We start from the raw sequence: 16,142 nt of genomic DNA, 5'->3' as shown, positions 1-16,142 counted from the left end.
GATTGTCTTTCTCAAGAAAAATACATATACATAATACACACTATATTTTAAATCTATTTTAAGCTATCATCTTACAGCCTTTAGGATTTGGTTTTTTTTAAAAAAGCTACCATTCAATCTATCACCTGCAAGCTTTTCAGATGCAAGACAATTCTGCTCTTTTATACACACACACAAAAAAATCAGTGGGAATTCTACTCTTTTTTTTTTAAGAGCAATGCGAAATTTAAAATATTTATGGTTATGTGCATTACAGTTCAAAGTTTGTATCAAATATTCTTTCTCCAGACTTTTTAACCTAAATCGAATTTAATAGAGTCAGGATTTCTCATATATTCTCAGTACAATTCTAAAGTAGTTGTGATGCTGAGGCTATAATTTTTTCCAAAAGAGATAGAACAAAGAAACTTCCCAGATTAATTGCACCTGTGATTTTTCAAATAGTTTCTGCTAAGGTTTTTTCTCTTTTTGAGTAACCTGCTCTTGATTGACAGCTTTGAACTCTAACTTCCTATAACAACTTCTTTAAATTTAGCTCTAAATATGATCCCTGTCTGAAAAATGTGATGCGCTGTTGAGAACCTTATTTGGTGAATTATAAAGTCATGCTGTGGAAAATAAAAGATGCATGAGCGAATGTAAGGCATACAAATATGGACTGCAAAAATTTTAGAAAAATATTTGTTCGCTGAAGGAATGACAACAGAGCACTAAAAATAAACACTAGAAGTCCTCCTCCCCTTTTTTAATAGTTTGCTTGAACAGTCTTTCATTACTGAGTTAGTAAAGATTATGGCTGAGAAGATGTTATTTTTATAAACTCCACTTATGTGGTTGCTATAAACAAACACAGTGATGTTAAATCCTGTTTATTGTCAACATGAAGGTGGGTTCTATGTGTAGCATGTTTGCAGAGCAGTAGAACCAGAGTACATGACATTGAGAGGATTCCTCTCCAGAAAGGGAGGAAGGTACTATACTATCTGGGAAGGAAAATTTCACAACAAATAGAGTATATTTGCCATGCAAACTAAAATGTAACTACGTAGGTATGGTTCATTGAGCTTTGTTTGCTTGTTTTACAAATGCATGTTCCCAAACCATTGTATGCTGAAATAAAACACTTGTACAGGACAGACAGATCAATTTTTACCCTGCATATTCACATCCATTTAGAAAATTTCACAGCAATTTCATGCTATCATCAAGTCAATTAGATAATCATTCCCCTAATATTGTATTGGGGTACTGGACAGTGAAACTACTGTATATCAAATGAAACCTTATTTGTATTTTGTCTATATAACTAATCTCTTTCCAAACAGTTCCTTTCAAAAGGATTTTGAAAAGGCTGATATCTAAAGAGCAACTGGTTTTCCGCCATCCTTTGAAGAATTTGAAGACTCTCATTAAATATACGAGTTTCAAATATGAAGATAAATGTACAATCTTAGGATACCTTAAAATAAAATTTACTATAATCCTAGAAAATTAAAAACAAGTTCTAAATCAATCCCTAAGAAAAAAAAAAGTAAAATAAAAGTGCATGCATTTCAACTTCTTCTGAATTTGGATTTAGACCAGATCAGAACAAGCACTGCTACAGAAAGCTCTGGATACTGAGGAAAGAAGAGCTGGTAATTACTCTCAAAAAGTCAATAATAATTTTTCTTAACAAGATATCAACAGTATTGTGGATCAATGGAACTAATTCATTTCATGTGAAAGATTAAAAACCGCTCTGAATTCCTGACCCACATGGTAGGAGATGACTAGACAGCGAGCAAACTGTGAGAGTGAAGATAGAGGGGTTATGACTACAATAGCATGGACAAATGAACAATTAGAACTATTTTCCCTCTGAAATAACAAAACTGACACAGTACTGTTTACTTTCTATCCTAAACTTGTATTGCATGATACAGTTTAGTGATAAAGAGATGAGCGACATATACAGTGCCCAATCTTTTCACTAAAGTGTATGATACCTCCTTGTAAATATAACAATCCTCATAACACTAATTTCACTAAAAGTGTTTGTGAATGTGACCCTTACCAAAGGAAAGAAGCTAAAACCACACAAAATACTTGATGCTTAAGACAGTAGAAACAGCTTCACAGAAACAGATAGCCTAACTATTTTTTATTGAAAACTAGATTCTCTTTTTGGGTTGTCACAGGTGATCTAAAAATGACCCTTTTTAGTATACTCCGCCAGTCTTGTTAACACATTCTCTCAAACAGCTTAACAGAAGAACTTTAATATGGCCCTACACACCAATTATCCTGGCCTCAGAACAGTATTTAGAACCTCTAAGAAATTGTTTGCATTTTAGAACTGATGTTTGCATTAGCACTGAGTTTAAGAAGACATAGTAATAATATGTAGCTCAAAGCTGAATCCTGTTATAATTACACAGGGTAATTACAAGCAATTACAGACATGCAGCATTTCTACTTTAGCTCCTTGTTCTCCACAGTCATTTTGGGTTCCATATCAAACATGTGATGATAGATTACCTAACCTGATTTTAATGATGTCATTATTTCAGTTCAGATTTAAACATGTTTTTATTCTACCTGGAATAGAAGGTTGTACAGGTTGTATCAGCTCCGGCTGTTGGAGAGGATTTCCAAAATAGACAAACCACTCTTTTACCAAAGGATAGGCTCCGCCTAAAAAAGACAGAATTGAATCAGTAAGTCAAATGTAAGTATTGACACTAGTGTAAAAGTTGGAAGCAGCAGTGATCAGGATTCTAAAGAACAGAAGGCACTTCATAATGACTTGTTTGCTCAGCTTCTTTAAAAACAAACCAAGAAAAATTAGTTTTAGTATCTTTATGACAAATCATCAGAACAAATGAAGAGAGTTTGAATTATGTATTATAAACATGAGTTTGGAGTTGGGAACTGCAGCCAAAAATGTAAGTACAAGAGTCTGTGGAAGGCACTCTAAAATGGCTTTCAGTCAATTTTAGGCCTTCCCATTCCAGGGCAGTTCAGGAAGCTTATGGAGGCATCTGGCATAGCTTAGGGATCTACAGGAGCTACCTCAGTCTCCCAGGGCTGTCAACTGCCCCATATGCAGGCAGTCTTTAATATGATTCTCCTCCCAACTTGCCCTGACATTTCCTGTGTCAGGGTTGAGACAAAATCTTTATAAGGAGGCCTTGATGGCTATTTGAAAGCTGACAGCAATGGAGTCATCCCACCATCAGATGTAGAGCTTTTATGGCCCATTGTTCCGGACCTTTTATCTAGTATAAAGGAATTGCTTATGCCTAATAGCTCAAGTGGCTTTCTACCCCCAAACTCAACTCTGCCCCACCCCCCAGGAAAGAGTAGGGTGCCTCTTAAATTAAAAATTTCACTGCTCGAGCTGTGCATCTAACTACTTGATGCTTAAAAAAAAAAAAAACCCAAATAAAAATACCCTCAGAAAAAACTCAAGCATTTAAGACTTTTTGAAATGCAGTCTATCCAATTTCCAGTAGTCAGCTCAATCATTCCAGTGCAAGTCTTCATAAAAAAAAAAATAGAATTATTATCGTTGTTGTAAATGGTGCTTCTGCATTCTGTCCAGATTTTGCCTATGGTAACCACGTCATAGTGCCCTAAATTTCTACTCTCTGTAGTCTGCTAAACAGTATGAAGTAAACAGATTTAGCTAGTCCTGGCCACTTGGAATAGTGTTTTCAAATCTTTTCCAGGCAAAATCTCAAAGCTTTTCCCCCCCCCCCCCTTTCCTTGTCCCTTTCCAGATTCACAGAATTGCATCTCTAATTCCTTCCAGCTTTCACCCAGTGCTGAAGCCACTGTTCTTAAAAATTCCTGCCTTTTATCATCAATTCCAATCACCCTGCACTTTACTGCACAAGTATTTCTGATGCCACATTATGCACCCTAATCTTATGCACCAAAAACTTGATCTCCTTTTAAGCAAACCAAACTCTCCAAACTCGTCTTCCCTTCACCACCCCAAAAAGTTTGATCATAGTACTTTCCTGATCTTGTTCATAGCTCAACGCTGCAAATGACTGTTGCCATGAATGAATGAGTAGCGTGCTATGGTGCAAGGGCAGAAATTTCTCAGATGGAATTCTAGTGTCAGGTATAAGAGAGAGGGAAAAGAACACAATAAAATCTGTTTTACAGCCCTGCTTCTTCTTCCTTCCTTACCCAAGGACCTACAGCACAAACTCCCAATAAAGGTGAGGGACTGAAGAACCAACAGCTGGACGATGAGGGACAGCATTACACCTGGCTTGCCATGCTTCACTGTTCAAAAACTGATGACATTAGCAATAAAATGAAAAATGCCTACACTGGGGGGGAAAAAAAAAAAAAAGCCTTAAACTGCACATTCCAGTAGCTGAATAGTCACATATGTTGATTATAAATCATTGCTTATGATAATGCTATTGCACGAAAAAAACCCTCCAATTTAATATCCCAAAGTCACTTTCAGAAACATTCTGATGTTTTAGCATTCTGTTTTAAGGTTTCTTATGTAAATTACTCTGTTTTATTCAATCTCTTCAGCTCAAATCAGCCTCCCAGATTTTAGCCTGGCTTCTTAAGGAAGCAAACCTAATACAATTAGGATGTCTGTCTTATAATTAATTCATGGATGTACTGCTCTGTTTCAACTAAATCTGACAGAGGAGAAAAGATTTCAAATGGATTAAATTCCTAAACATTTTGTGAAACTGGTGACTCAGCTGACAACGGGATCCTATCAGGGCACCAACTAAAAGAAGGGCAGGGAAGTCAAGTTACCTGTTACATCCAAACAGACTGGATGGCAAATCAATACACAAGTAGCTACAAAAGAGCTAGAGATTAATAAAAAGGTAGATGGGATTTGGGGAGAGCAGGAGGCAGTAAGGAACATACTTGAGAACACCACATATTGCAGGAGGGAGTTGTTAAGGTCATGGGGAGAAGGTAAGAGGATGCTCGGAAAGAGCATGGAAATTTAAAAGCTTTGCTGAGGGGAAGCTGGTGGGGAGAGTCACTCTTTATGAGTTCCACAACTCGCAGAACAACTTATCAAAATGTCTCTCAACTCCGAATGCCAGTGAAATGCTATTTTTACATCCCTCATTGAGCTCAAGCACAGCAAAAAGACAAGTCAATAGGAAACCTCTAGTTTTGTTCTTTCAACGTATGTGAATGTTGGTACAGGACGTAGCACCACATCAAGCTGAGTGTTTTTCACTATTATAGTCCATTAGTAACAAAAGTATATTACTGTTCACATAGCCAAATAAATATAGCTAAAAGCAAGGTCCTGCCAACTGACAGCACATTAACATACCAAGAACAAAACAGAGACATGATTACTAAATGTCAGCCTTCCCCCCTGCATGGAAGTATCTCTGGAAAAAAACAGTCATTTTTCAAACTCTTTTCCCCAAAATGCACATAGAGAATGAAATTTGAAAAAAATAGCAGTTCCTTTGTTAAAACAGATTCTGAACAACCTGTGGAAGCACTGCTTAAGCAGCCTAAGGAAAATTTCAACTATGTGCAAAACACCAAAATATGAGACGGTTGGAAATGCTGTGATGTGTGCTCTTCTATACCAGCAACAATGCCAGCCCTCCTGAGTGATCACTGGTGATAACTGGCAAAAATTCTGCTAACGGACTGTTTTTGACAGTGTCAAAGCGAGGGTCAGTCTGGCCTGCTAATGTTAGAACTGGGAGTGATGCCAGGACTTCCAGGAGCTGGCCACGGGCTTAGGCTACATTACATAAACTCCTAATTGGCAGCAGTCACACAGGTGCAGGTATTTCCATGGACTGTACTAGTGCCAAAGCCTGCTGGTTTTATTCTGAACTCTTCACACACAAAAGAGCGAGCTTGGCTGGTCTATCAAGGTGCATTATTTATTGTTATTTTCCACTCCTTCTTGAATTTTCCAATAGCACTGTTTTTCTTGGAAAGATGCTAAAAGTTTACCATTTATATATCCCTATATGCAATATTCCATGTAATGATCAGAAACAGCTCAATTAATTACAAAGATACTTTTAAAACACACAGGCAACAGGTGCCATATAATCAGGATCACCATCAACCCCCCATTTATTTTTGTAAGGTCAAAAATAAGGCTGCGATTCTAGCAACATTTCCATGCTTACCACATACCCAACCATACCAAGGGCATAGCTACATAAGCAATTCTTTCAGCAGCACTGCTAACTTTTCCAGGCCACCACTGATTTGCTCATTCCCACTCCCTGCCATTCCCTCGGGCTGTTTTGCCACAGCTGTTTGTAGCTACACAAAGAGTCAGATGGGGAAACAGAACCAGGTTAGCTACCTGACTGCAAGAAAGGGAGGGAAGGGAGACGGGCTATTTTCAGTTTCTCAAACTAGGCCACCATGCAGCTGCACAAACAGCTGCACCAGCAAAACTGAGAGGTTGCACAGGGACTGAAATGAGTGGCTGTGCAAGAGAATTACTTAAACTGGCACTGACAGCAAAAGAAATGCTTATTACTCTATGGCTTCAGGCAAAGTGGCATGGTGTAGGTGGGTGACTTCAAAGGATATGACAACATCCAGCTCCTATGGATTCTTGGGTCTCTTAAGCACCCTTGGAAATCTCAGCCTAGACATTCAAAACTAACAAGTTTCTTGTTTCAGGGTAGAGGAAACAGTTTACATTGTTTTTAAGCTGTTCTTACTAAAACTGCAACCGTCGCTTTTACTAAATGTTGGCTCTCCCTGTTTAACAGTAAAGAAGCAGATTTGCAAACCACAAAGAGGTCAGTTTCCAACACAGGAATCTTGTAATTGAGGGATCTTAAGGAATAAAAAAGAGGATCACTAACACATACATCTCCACCGCAAGCTGGACCATTGTGTATACTTAGCCAAGTTAGCTTCAAATGAGCTACATCAGCAACTGTATCACAATGGCAGCAGACTCCACATGGACTAATTTAATTGGTTGACTCCTTCCAGTAAGCTCCTTTTTAATGCTAATCCAAAATAATTCTACAGTATACTACAACCTACATACAAGGCATGTTACTTTTTCCCATCCTACCACTCATCAAATTACAAAAACCAGTCAACTTGACCTCATCTGGGGGAACCTGACAAAGGATTCTACTTACCTTGTAAAGAACAAAACTTCTTTGTAGGTCTAGCAGCAAATTCATAAAAAATAATGCTTAGATTTACTATGAATTACCTTACAGACTCTGATTAATGATCTATGCTCTTGACTTAGAAGTGGGTATACACTGGAATAAAAAACCAACCCATGAACTACTAGGAAGTGACACGGTTAAAGCAGTTGGGGGTAGATACCTGCACTAAAAATGCAGATCTAATAGGGGTGCCCATGCAGACACACTCTACCTACCTTTCTGGAAGGGTTAAGGATTGAGAGTGCACTATGATTTACTTTAGAAAATTATCTCTGGAATTTAAGGCATGAACTGAGAACAAGAAATACATGTTTATCTGTGGTTTTATTCTAAAATCACTTTCTTAAGAGAAGACCTCTTTCACATTCAAATTTCATTTTCAATAAGATTCTAAATCAACGTTTCTGTATTTCAATTCTAATCTTCTTCATTTGAGTACTACAAACACTGTAACACAAATGCAAATCTGCCTACTACCCTGCCATCTCACAGCAACAACTGTTAATTAGAAGTTTTGGTCTGTGTGTTTCTGAAAACATCAATGAATATCCTGCTGCTTAGAAGAATAAACAAAACCCAACCAAATTATAATTGTCTACAAAATTTAGAGGCAGTAGGCCGAAAAATGAAAAATGACAGATGTGCATAACTACCACTGAGATTTTTGCTACTCTCTCCAAATGACTATGTAAACTCTGATTCAGTTTTTCCTATTTTTTTTTCTCCTATTATGGCACAACTTCAACCTCTAGTTGCTGAAAGAAGTCAGGCACTTAATTACCTTTCTGTGCCCTTCTAAGCACATAGTTTGAATATTAGGTTGGATGGCAGTGCATTTTCATCAACAAAATATAAAGTCATTACCAAGGAAAAATCAACATATTAAAAAGAATAAAAGTTCAGTACATTTTAAATTTTTAGCTCACTCCCTAAAAGATGTTATAAAGATAACATTTAACTGATGGAAGTCTTAAGAACATAAAATTTGTCCAAGGATGTGAATAAAGAATTCTCTGTCTTAAAGCAGAAGGTAAGCACAGATGTATACCTGCTACAGAATCTGTTTATACCACTGGATAAAGAAATCATATTTTCTTGTACTTTGATGAAAGAACTAATAATCACTGGCATGACTACTCGCATTGGTATTACTACAGTAATTACACTTGACTATGCGCTGTTCTTAAAATTGCAGACCTAAAATCAACAGAAGGTAAAACTGTAACACTGCACTGCTGTTTTGCAAAAGTGTATTACAACTCACTAATTCATCAGGAGCTACACTTATCAAAGCAACATAAGGTTTCATATCCTCTCCAACTTTTAAAGTCTTCTAAATGTCATTGTTTTGCTCAATCTTTTGATCATTTTCAACTTTCACAACTTCCCATTTAATAAGGAAAAAAACCCCAATTTAAAAAAAAAATCTCTTTAAAAGCACTGAAATTCAACAGCATGTAGAAAGACTGCAATTTCACTGTCACATTTTCTCTTGATTCCTTAAAAAGTATACTTCAGCTGCCCACAGTTTTTATCCTAAATGCCATGTTGATGTAGTCACTGAAACAATGAAGTCAAGATTTCATACTTCAAAATTGAAAGTATGCTTGAATAATTGTGTAAGTAGTTTAATTCTTACCTTTTCCAGGTTCCAACAAGACAGAATAAATATGCTGACGAGCAGGGCGGTAGATAAGTGCCTGTCCAGGAATCTCTCTATCACATTCATCTTCCAAAGAGTTGCTGCAGTCAATCTCTCCATTACTCAGGATATTGAAGATTGTATAATTTTCAGATTGGATATGCTGTTCTTTAGCTAACTGTTTGTTCAAAGAAGGAAGAAGGCATTATCTCCAAAATTAAGAAGGATCAAAAACTAACAAAATGTATTCACTCTTTGAGGAAATAGCACTTCCTCTATCAGTGGAAATGGAGGGAATGGCCAGGGAGGGAACAAGTGCTTTTTCAAATAACACCAGTATAGTATATTTTCAGAACTTTTATCTTTTTGTGGACAGGAATCCCCAGGAAACCCATCATCGCCTTTCTTATCCCCTCCTTGAATTCTTAAAACTTGGGATTTTTAATGACAGTTTTTCAGAGTAATTATTCTTAAAATGGATTCTGAATTCAGACATCGGAAAATGAGCTGCCCTCCTTTAGTCACCTGAAAAAGTATCTTCCCTCTTCAAATAGTGAGTGAAGGCACGCCAAACCCCAAACTTTTAATTTTATCGCAAGATGAACTCCGTAAAACAGCTCCTTTTCTTTCCTGAGCTGATTTTGTGTAGTTTACATTGTGGTCAAATTAGAATACTTAACCTCACCACACTTTTACTTTGCAATAGCTCTACCCCAAGAAAAGAAATGCAAGCTGCTCTAGTGAGGAAAACCAGGTCTGCAGGCTGTTGCTGAAAAGCAGAATCACAGCATCACCCAGGCTGCATATTAACCATCCACTGGGTGCAGACACATCTGGCTACAGCAGCTGGCTACAAGCAGCCTTGGTACCAACAGGTACCTCAGATGCAGAGGCAACAAAGCTGCTCTCAGGCAGCACAGGATTTCAACCAGTAACACTTGTAACCTGGACTGACCAAGTGCAGAGCCAGACAGACCTTCTACTTCACAACCTCAGACCAAAACTATGGGGGTGTTCAAACAGCTGAGTGGAGCCAATTATTTCCATGAGGTGCCCCTAATAAATTCTCCAGGACCCATGCCATATGGTGAGCAGGCACTGAAGTTTCTTTGCTCTGCATTCCCTGCGTGTGTCATGCTCTCTGTGTTATTTGGGTTGTGCCATCCATGCAGCTATCTCAGCCTCTTTCACTGGGAACTACCAGACCACCAGCCAGAGCCAAATTCACCATTTCTGCAGAATTCCAGTATCTGCAAACCCGGAAACTCAGCAGGTCAAAGCTGCAGTCAATCACTGGGTCATGACTGAACAAAACTAGTTCTACTGAAATATCATACTTTCAGAAGAAATTCTCACATAAGCATAAAATCAGTGATTGGCTTCTGTGTACAATACCAATCAACAGAGCATCTTCTTACAGCAATAAATTAATGGTTGCCCTGGAAAAAATCCTTCAGTATTTCTAATATACATAAACAATGTAATCCCCCAAATCTACTTTTGTATAAAACAAAAACAAAGAGTCTCTAAGCATGATTTGAATGAAGCACTGAACTATTTCATCAAACCACTGTCACAGATACGAGATCATTTGAAAATACTAGTTTCTTGCCATTTGCGAATAATCTACACATCCTAATGTACTGAAAGAAATACAAACTGATTTCAGAAAAATCCAAGCTGATTTCACTGCTGTACTCAGTGCTGTATCTTGAAAAATATTTCTGATTTACCCTTACAGTCAGCTAGAAAGTTATGCTCTTTTCTGAAAGAAGCAGCAACATAAGGCTACGTCCTCAAGGTTGGAACTGAGCTATGTATGTCATTTACGTGCAGTTCAGATTATGTGCAAGGTAAGCAGAACTACATATGGTTTTCAAAATATGAAGCAAAGCATACACATTACATATACAAATATTTAAATACCTGTAACAAACAAAAAACAAGTTAACATGTCTACAACTTTGACTGTGATTTCCTTGGCCCAGGGACTGGTTTAACGTAGTATTTATGCAGCAACAGTGAGGCAGTCTTCAATGGAGTTTCTAAACGTTACTATTTTATTACAGCAGTAACTCAGCACGATGGTAGAGAACTGCAACCCTTCAAATGAAAGATCAAGCCAAGAAATAATGACCACTTGTCATAAAGACCACATGGTACATTCTCTTAAGGAGTAAGGATATTACCACTGTTGTCCTGGCCATAATCCATACTAGAGAATTACATTCTGGCTAATTTCTCCTCGCACTTCAAGCATAGACAGTATTTTTCAACACTTTATTAGGATGCAGGGTTGCTGGTTTTTTAAATAATGTCTTCTATTTAACTACTACAGTCAAAAGTGACATGTATTGTCTCTATGTGTGGTTAATAAAAAACCCAAAATATATCTGCAGTTTAGCCAAAACGACCATTGCATAGGTTACAATGTAGTTTTAAAATGTTTTAGAGTGAAAATGTAAATTAGAGGATTACTTTATTTTTAAATTACTTTATTACTTTATTTTAGAGAAAATGTAAATTAGAGGATTACTTTAGAGTAATCCGAGGAAACTGAAAAATAGTTTTAAAGAAAATGCTCAAAAGTAAGAGAGACAGAAAAAAAAGGCTCTCTATTTGAAGTCTATAGGTACCTAACAAAATAGGGAGTAACGGATGGCTAATACAGGGTCTAAAATACACTACCTCATATAGATTCTTCTTTTTATCAAATCTCAATGTTATCTTAATTGCCATGAATTTATAGAACTGTACTCTAGACTTACTGCTATTGCATAAACTCTGATGCAAGGTAGCTCCGTTTCTATCAGCCAGGTAGGCTACCCCAGCTAATACATCCAGACTCTCGGAGTGACCCAGTCTGACGTACCATTTCTCACCCCAACACCAGCGCCTCTCTGCCCATCTGAGAAGCCGTAAGTGAAACCTGCTAGTGCAGCCCTGCCTTTAAGGATTAACTAGCCACTCAAAGTGCTTTTGGTTCATTCAGGGACAATGTATCTAAAGGATAATTAACTGATCCAAAAATCACAAAATGCAGATTTATAGGAAGTTTCCTCATCTCCTCCACAAGACCAATTTCAACTTCTGTGTTCTTAGCACAGCTCCCTTTGGTACCTTGGCTGCATGTGCCAGGGACAGCCAAGCAGACCACTAACCAGCTGTAGCTGACCTGTGGGTTCTCAAAGCAAAAAGCAAGTCATTACATTGTGCAATATATGGGAAGTACATCTCTATGCCTACCTTACAGGCCGATACAGGAGCTGCTGTATCCCCATTATTTGACCTGCTTGACGCTTCAAAAAGAGAGGAACCACTTTTAATTAAATGTGCTGTATCTGCCCTCATCATCATGCATGTAATAGTCCTAACCACAGCTGTACTTAACAGACAAAATATTTTGCTCAAGCAAATTTAAATCAATAGGTTCAGTGTACTCATTACCAACTTCCACTAAGTAGTCATGGCAATAAAGTGACCATTAAGCTTTAAAAAACGAAGTACCTGAAAGACTTCTTTATCTTGACACACTGCTGTTTGTTGTTGAAGGGAGAACATCTGGCAATTTGTTATGTTGGGGGGAATCCATGGAGACTGCTGCCCTGGCAAAAGATAGGACTCCACTCCTCTGTAAAGTAATGTCTTGTCTGATCCCAAAGGTAGTATCTCTTCCAAGTCTTTCAGGCTACTGTATGAGCATGGAACTTTTGAGATGTAATTTGCTACAGCTAGAAGTATGTTTGTTCTTCTGTTGTAGCTGTTATTCTTGTGGGGACTGGTGGCTAAACACTTACGCCAAAAGCCTTCCAACAAGCTTTCTGGAACAACATCGTTGCCAAGCAAGCAAGCAAAGAGAGGGAGGTGTGTCAAACTAAGACCCAACGCATGGCAAAGATCTTCTCGAGAGTACATAACAGTGACCAGTCTGTCCAAATGGAGCTTCTCTATGGAGAAGTAGGGGCATGTATTATAGATGAGGTAGTCACTATCTTGCCCGAGAATTCCCATGCAGTTATGTTGCAAACCATACACAGCCACCTCAAAGTCTGCCTCTTGCAACGTGCATACTGTTTTTTGGCCAAGCGACTTCAGGGCAAAACGTGTAAAAGTAGGCAAAGCTGAAGGAACAACAAACATTCCTCTCCCTGGTTGTTTCCTCTGAGTCTTGATAAAGTGAAATATTCTGGCTATTTCCTTGTTATTCTGCAACCTCCGTTTGATCCACTCATCTCTCTTTTTCTCTTCTACCACTCCATCGAAGTAAAACACCAACTTGATACCAGCTGCCATAAACACTTTAATAAAATCCTCTAAATTGGCAAGGTACTCCCGCCACTGGCCACCGCACACCCAGGATTCCGGGGTGTACCAGTATCTAACACAACTCATGGCATCCACTACGATAACAGGCGGGACATCAGGATGATCGATGCGATGTTTTTCTGCCATCTCTCTCAGATCTACCGTTCTGCAGGCATCAGGGCAAACTCTTGCCACAAATCCTTGCAAACCTTTAATGCCCATGGCTGATCTCTGAAACTCACAGCTGAGTTGCACAGTCTGAAAGAAAAAAAATAACAACATTCTAAAATGCAATACTGAGAAACATAATGAAATTCCACAATCAAAAGCAGCTTGGAATCTGAACAGTTAGTTTTCTGCTTTTGCTGATAGCTGGTTGTGTTGTCCCAGCCCTTAAACACTTTGAACCAGTTTTCTTCCCATCAACAAACTGGACATAAGTGCCCATTCAGTTTGCCTTCCACTTCTGCTTTTTACATCAGTGAAAACTGTAAATATCAAAAGGTTTTCATAAATAAGTCTTTAAAAATTTCAGATTAATAACGTAAAATACAGAAAAGTCCACACTGCTAGAAAAACAAGTAGAGATGTAATCAAAAGCTTTGTAACATCTTAGCTGACAGTGTACAACACAGGAATTAATGGCTTGATTTTCACACTAAAAGTATACAAACATGTTTAACTGAAGCCAGTGGAAAACAATACTAAATAACTTTGGAAATCAGTCTCGTACCTTGATTGTGCAAATGGCTCGATTACCATCTGACTTTATAGACAGTAGTCCATTGATATGGCACCAGTTGCAATACCTCTACTTCTGCAACGGTTTTGGCAGCAGCAGTTCTGCTTTGAATCAGAAATTCAATCCATTTTACCATCCTGTCATTTGAAGACATAATTTTCAATACCTCTTTAAACAATTAGAGGTTTACCTATATTTTGTGAATCTACAAATCTGACTATCGTTAATAGTGAAGTTAACATGTTAAATGTGATTTCTAACATGCACAGCAATTTTGAACCAATCTATTTGAAAAGACACACATGCAAACTTCATCCAGAAATTAACAATTAAAAATGGAATAAGCCTATTTTCAGTTTAAGCAATACTAAAAGACTGAAGAAGAGAGTCTCCAAATTCTGTGGCAGAACTTAATAGCATGCCAGATGAAGCAATTTAGACATTCCATAGAGACAACTGTGTGATAAAACTATTGATGACCTCCATTTTTATTTCTAGAAGTCTCAATGCAAAAATGTTTCGCACAGCTTCTACATTAGATGTGCTCTCTCTTCTACTACAGCACCAATTTCCTCTAACACAGCACCATTTTATTTTGAAGGACCTTGCAATGAAAAATGGAGGTAACAAGCTCCATCAAGCTTTTTCTTCTTCATTCTCAGAAAACCTGTTTTGTTTTTATTTTGATTTTACTCAAAAGTCAAATCCCTTCCCAGTTAAGCAGTGAAGAAATTCACTGTGTTTTAATTAAACAGGTACAATTTTTCCTGTTTTTCACACTGCTGATTCTGACATTTCAATTAGACTATCTCAGGATTGTTACAATACACATGTTTATGGTATACAAAAAGCAAAAAAAGGAAGTTGAATTTGCAAAAGTATTGGGAATTGACAGCTTTTAAAGGTATTCCTGAGTCCTTGCAGTTTAAATATCTAATACCCTCCATATACAGTTTTTGAATACCATCATCTTTAATCATAGAATGTTTTGGAAGGGACCTTTAAAGCTCATCTAGTCCAATCCCACTGCCACAGGCAGGGACATCTTCAACTACATCAGCTTGCTCAGATCCCCATCCAACCTGACCTTGAATGTTTCCAGGGATGAGGCATCTACCACCTCTCTGGGCAACCTGTTCCACTGTTCAACTATCCTCATCGTAAAAAATTTCTTCCTTATATAATACATTATAAAATACATACAAAATAAAATTGAGAGCATACAGTAGACCTCACTGATATAAAAACAGAAATAAATGTGTATGAATCTGCTTCATTGCTGCACATGGATACAAGGTAGGGCACTGCTCTCTCTGCAATGCTACTTCCAGCCTTACATGGGTGCCCTTAAGACTCCAGCCATTTGCTTTTCCAGAAAAGCTGCGCCTCTGCTTCCAAATGGTTTGAACACTGGTAGGTTATTATTACTTTCCATGGAGATCTAGCAAAGGGTGTGAAAGTCTTCATCGTCCATCACTATCATATGGGGTCGGACTAAATGACCTGAGGTCACCACACAGATGCAGTATGTCATGGTGGGTTCTTTCTTACTTTTGCAAAAATGCATTGCATCCAAGCAGGTTTTAGTTATGATTCAGTACAGATTCTGTCTGTAATGGCTACACACCTAGAGCAAGGAGTGTGGTAAACAATTAACTAGCTATATTGTACTGTAATAAATGGAAAGAAACATTTTCCCACATCCTCACACCTGTATTTGAAGCACTCCTCTTGCCTAAGAATTTAAGCAAGTCTGTGATGCAGAAATTATCAGAAAAGTTTTCATTACCAGTACTAATTTAGCTTAATCAATAGCAAGTTCACACCCAAATACACAAGCACATGCCTTGGCTGCTACTAGAACTTTAATATTAGTATTAAACACATTCACTGAAAGCATAACAAAAAATAAAGAGTTTATATTCTGTCAACCATCCTGTTTCACTACTAAACAGTAACAGTCATGTTAAGGAAATCACTCTCTAATCCATGTAATCCATCACAGCAGCACAAAAGAGAACAAGTAAAATCTACTGACTTGAGAAGTACTTTCATCAGAGGCACCTCAATAAAGCTGGCAGAATCAGGACCAAAATGTTTTATGTTGTAATGCTAAGTTTCCCAAGAGTGAAAAAACACGTGCATTCTGTGCAACAGATGAACGTTGCTGGGCGCCTATTGCTGTTACTTGTGTGAAATGGGAGATCTCTGGTTACCATAGGATTTCAAATGCACTACTTTCAAGTGCATGAATCTGCAGGAGAAACTTTTCTCCACAAAC

General features: G+C 37.8%; 1 protein-coding gene across 3 annotated transcripts in view; it reads right to left on the bottom strand.

Annotated features, from left to right (window-relative positions):
- The window catches only part of FAM120B (family with sequence similarity 120 member B), a 55,543-nt gene that overhangs the window by 38,780 nt on the left and 621 nt on the right, over positions 1-16,142 (bottom strand). For 2 of the 3 annotated variants that reach the window (XM_074863070.1, XM_074863067.1), the window contains exons 1-4: positions 13,853-14,522; positions 12,322-13,377; positions 8,812-8,992; positions 2,581-2,676 (exon numbers count right to left, since the gene is read on the bottom strand). In XM_074863070.1, the coding sequence (XP_074719171.1) occupies positions 2,581-2,676; positions 8,812-8,992; positions 12,322-13,341 (1,297 nt within the window). In that variant the 5' untranslated portion in view covers positions 13,342-13,377; positions 13,853-14,522. Of the gene's footprint in view, positions 1-2,580; positions 2,677-8,811; positions 8,993-12,321; positions 13,378-13,852; positions 14,523-16,142 lie in introns of those variants that run through there. The other variant, XM_074863068.1, reaches the window with a different exon arrangement.

This window comes from Strix uralensis, chromosome 3, assembly GCF_047716275.1.
Source record: "Strix uralensis isolate ZFMK-TIS-50842 chromosome 3, bStrUra1, whole genome shotgun sequence".
NCBI lineage: Eukaryota > Metazoa > Chordata > Aves > Strigiformes > Strigidae > Strix > Strix uralensis.
Note: the sequence above shows the minus strand (reverse complement) of the source record. Positions and strands in the feature narration are given on the sequence as shown.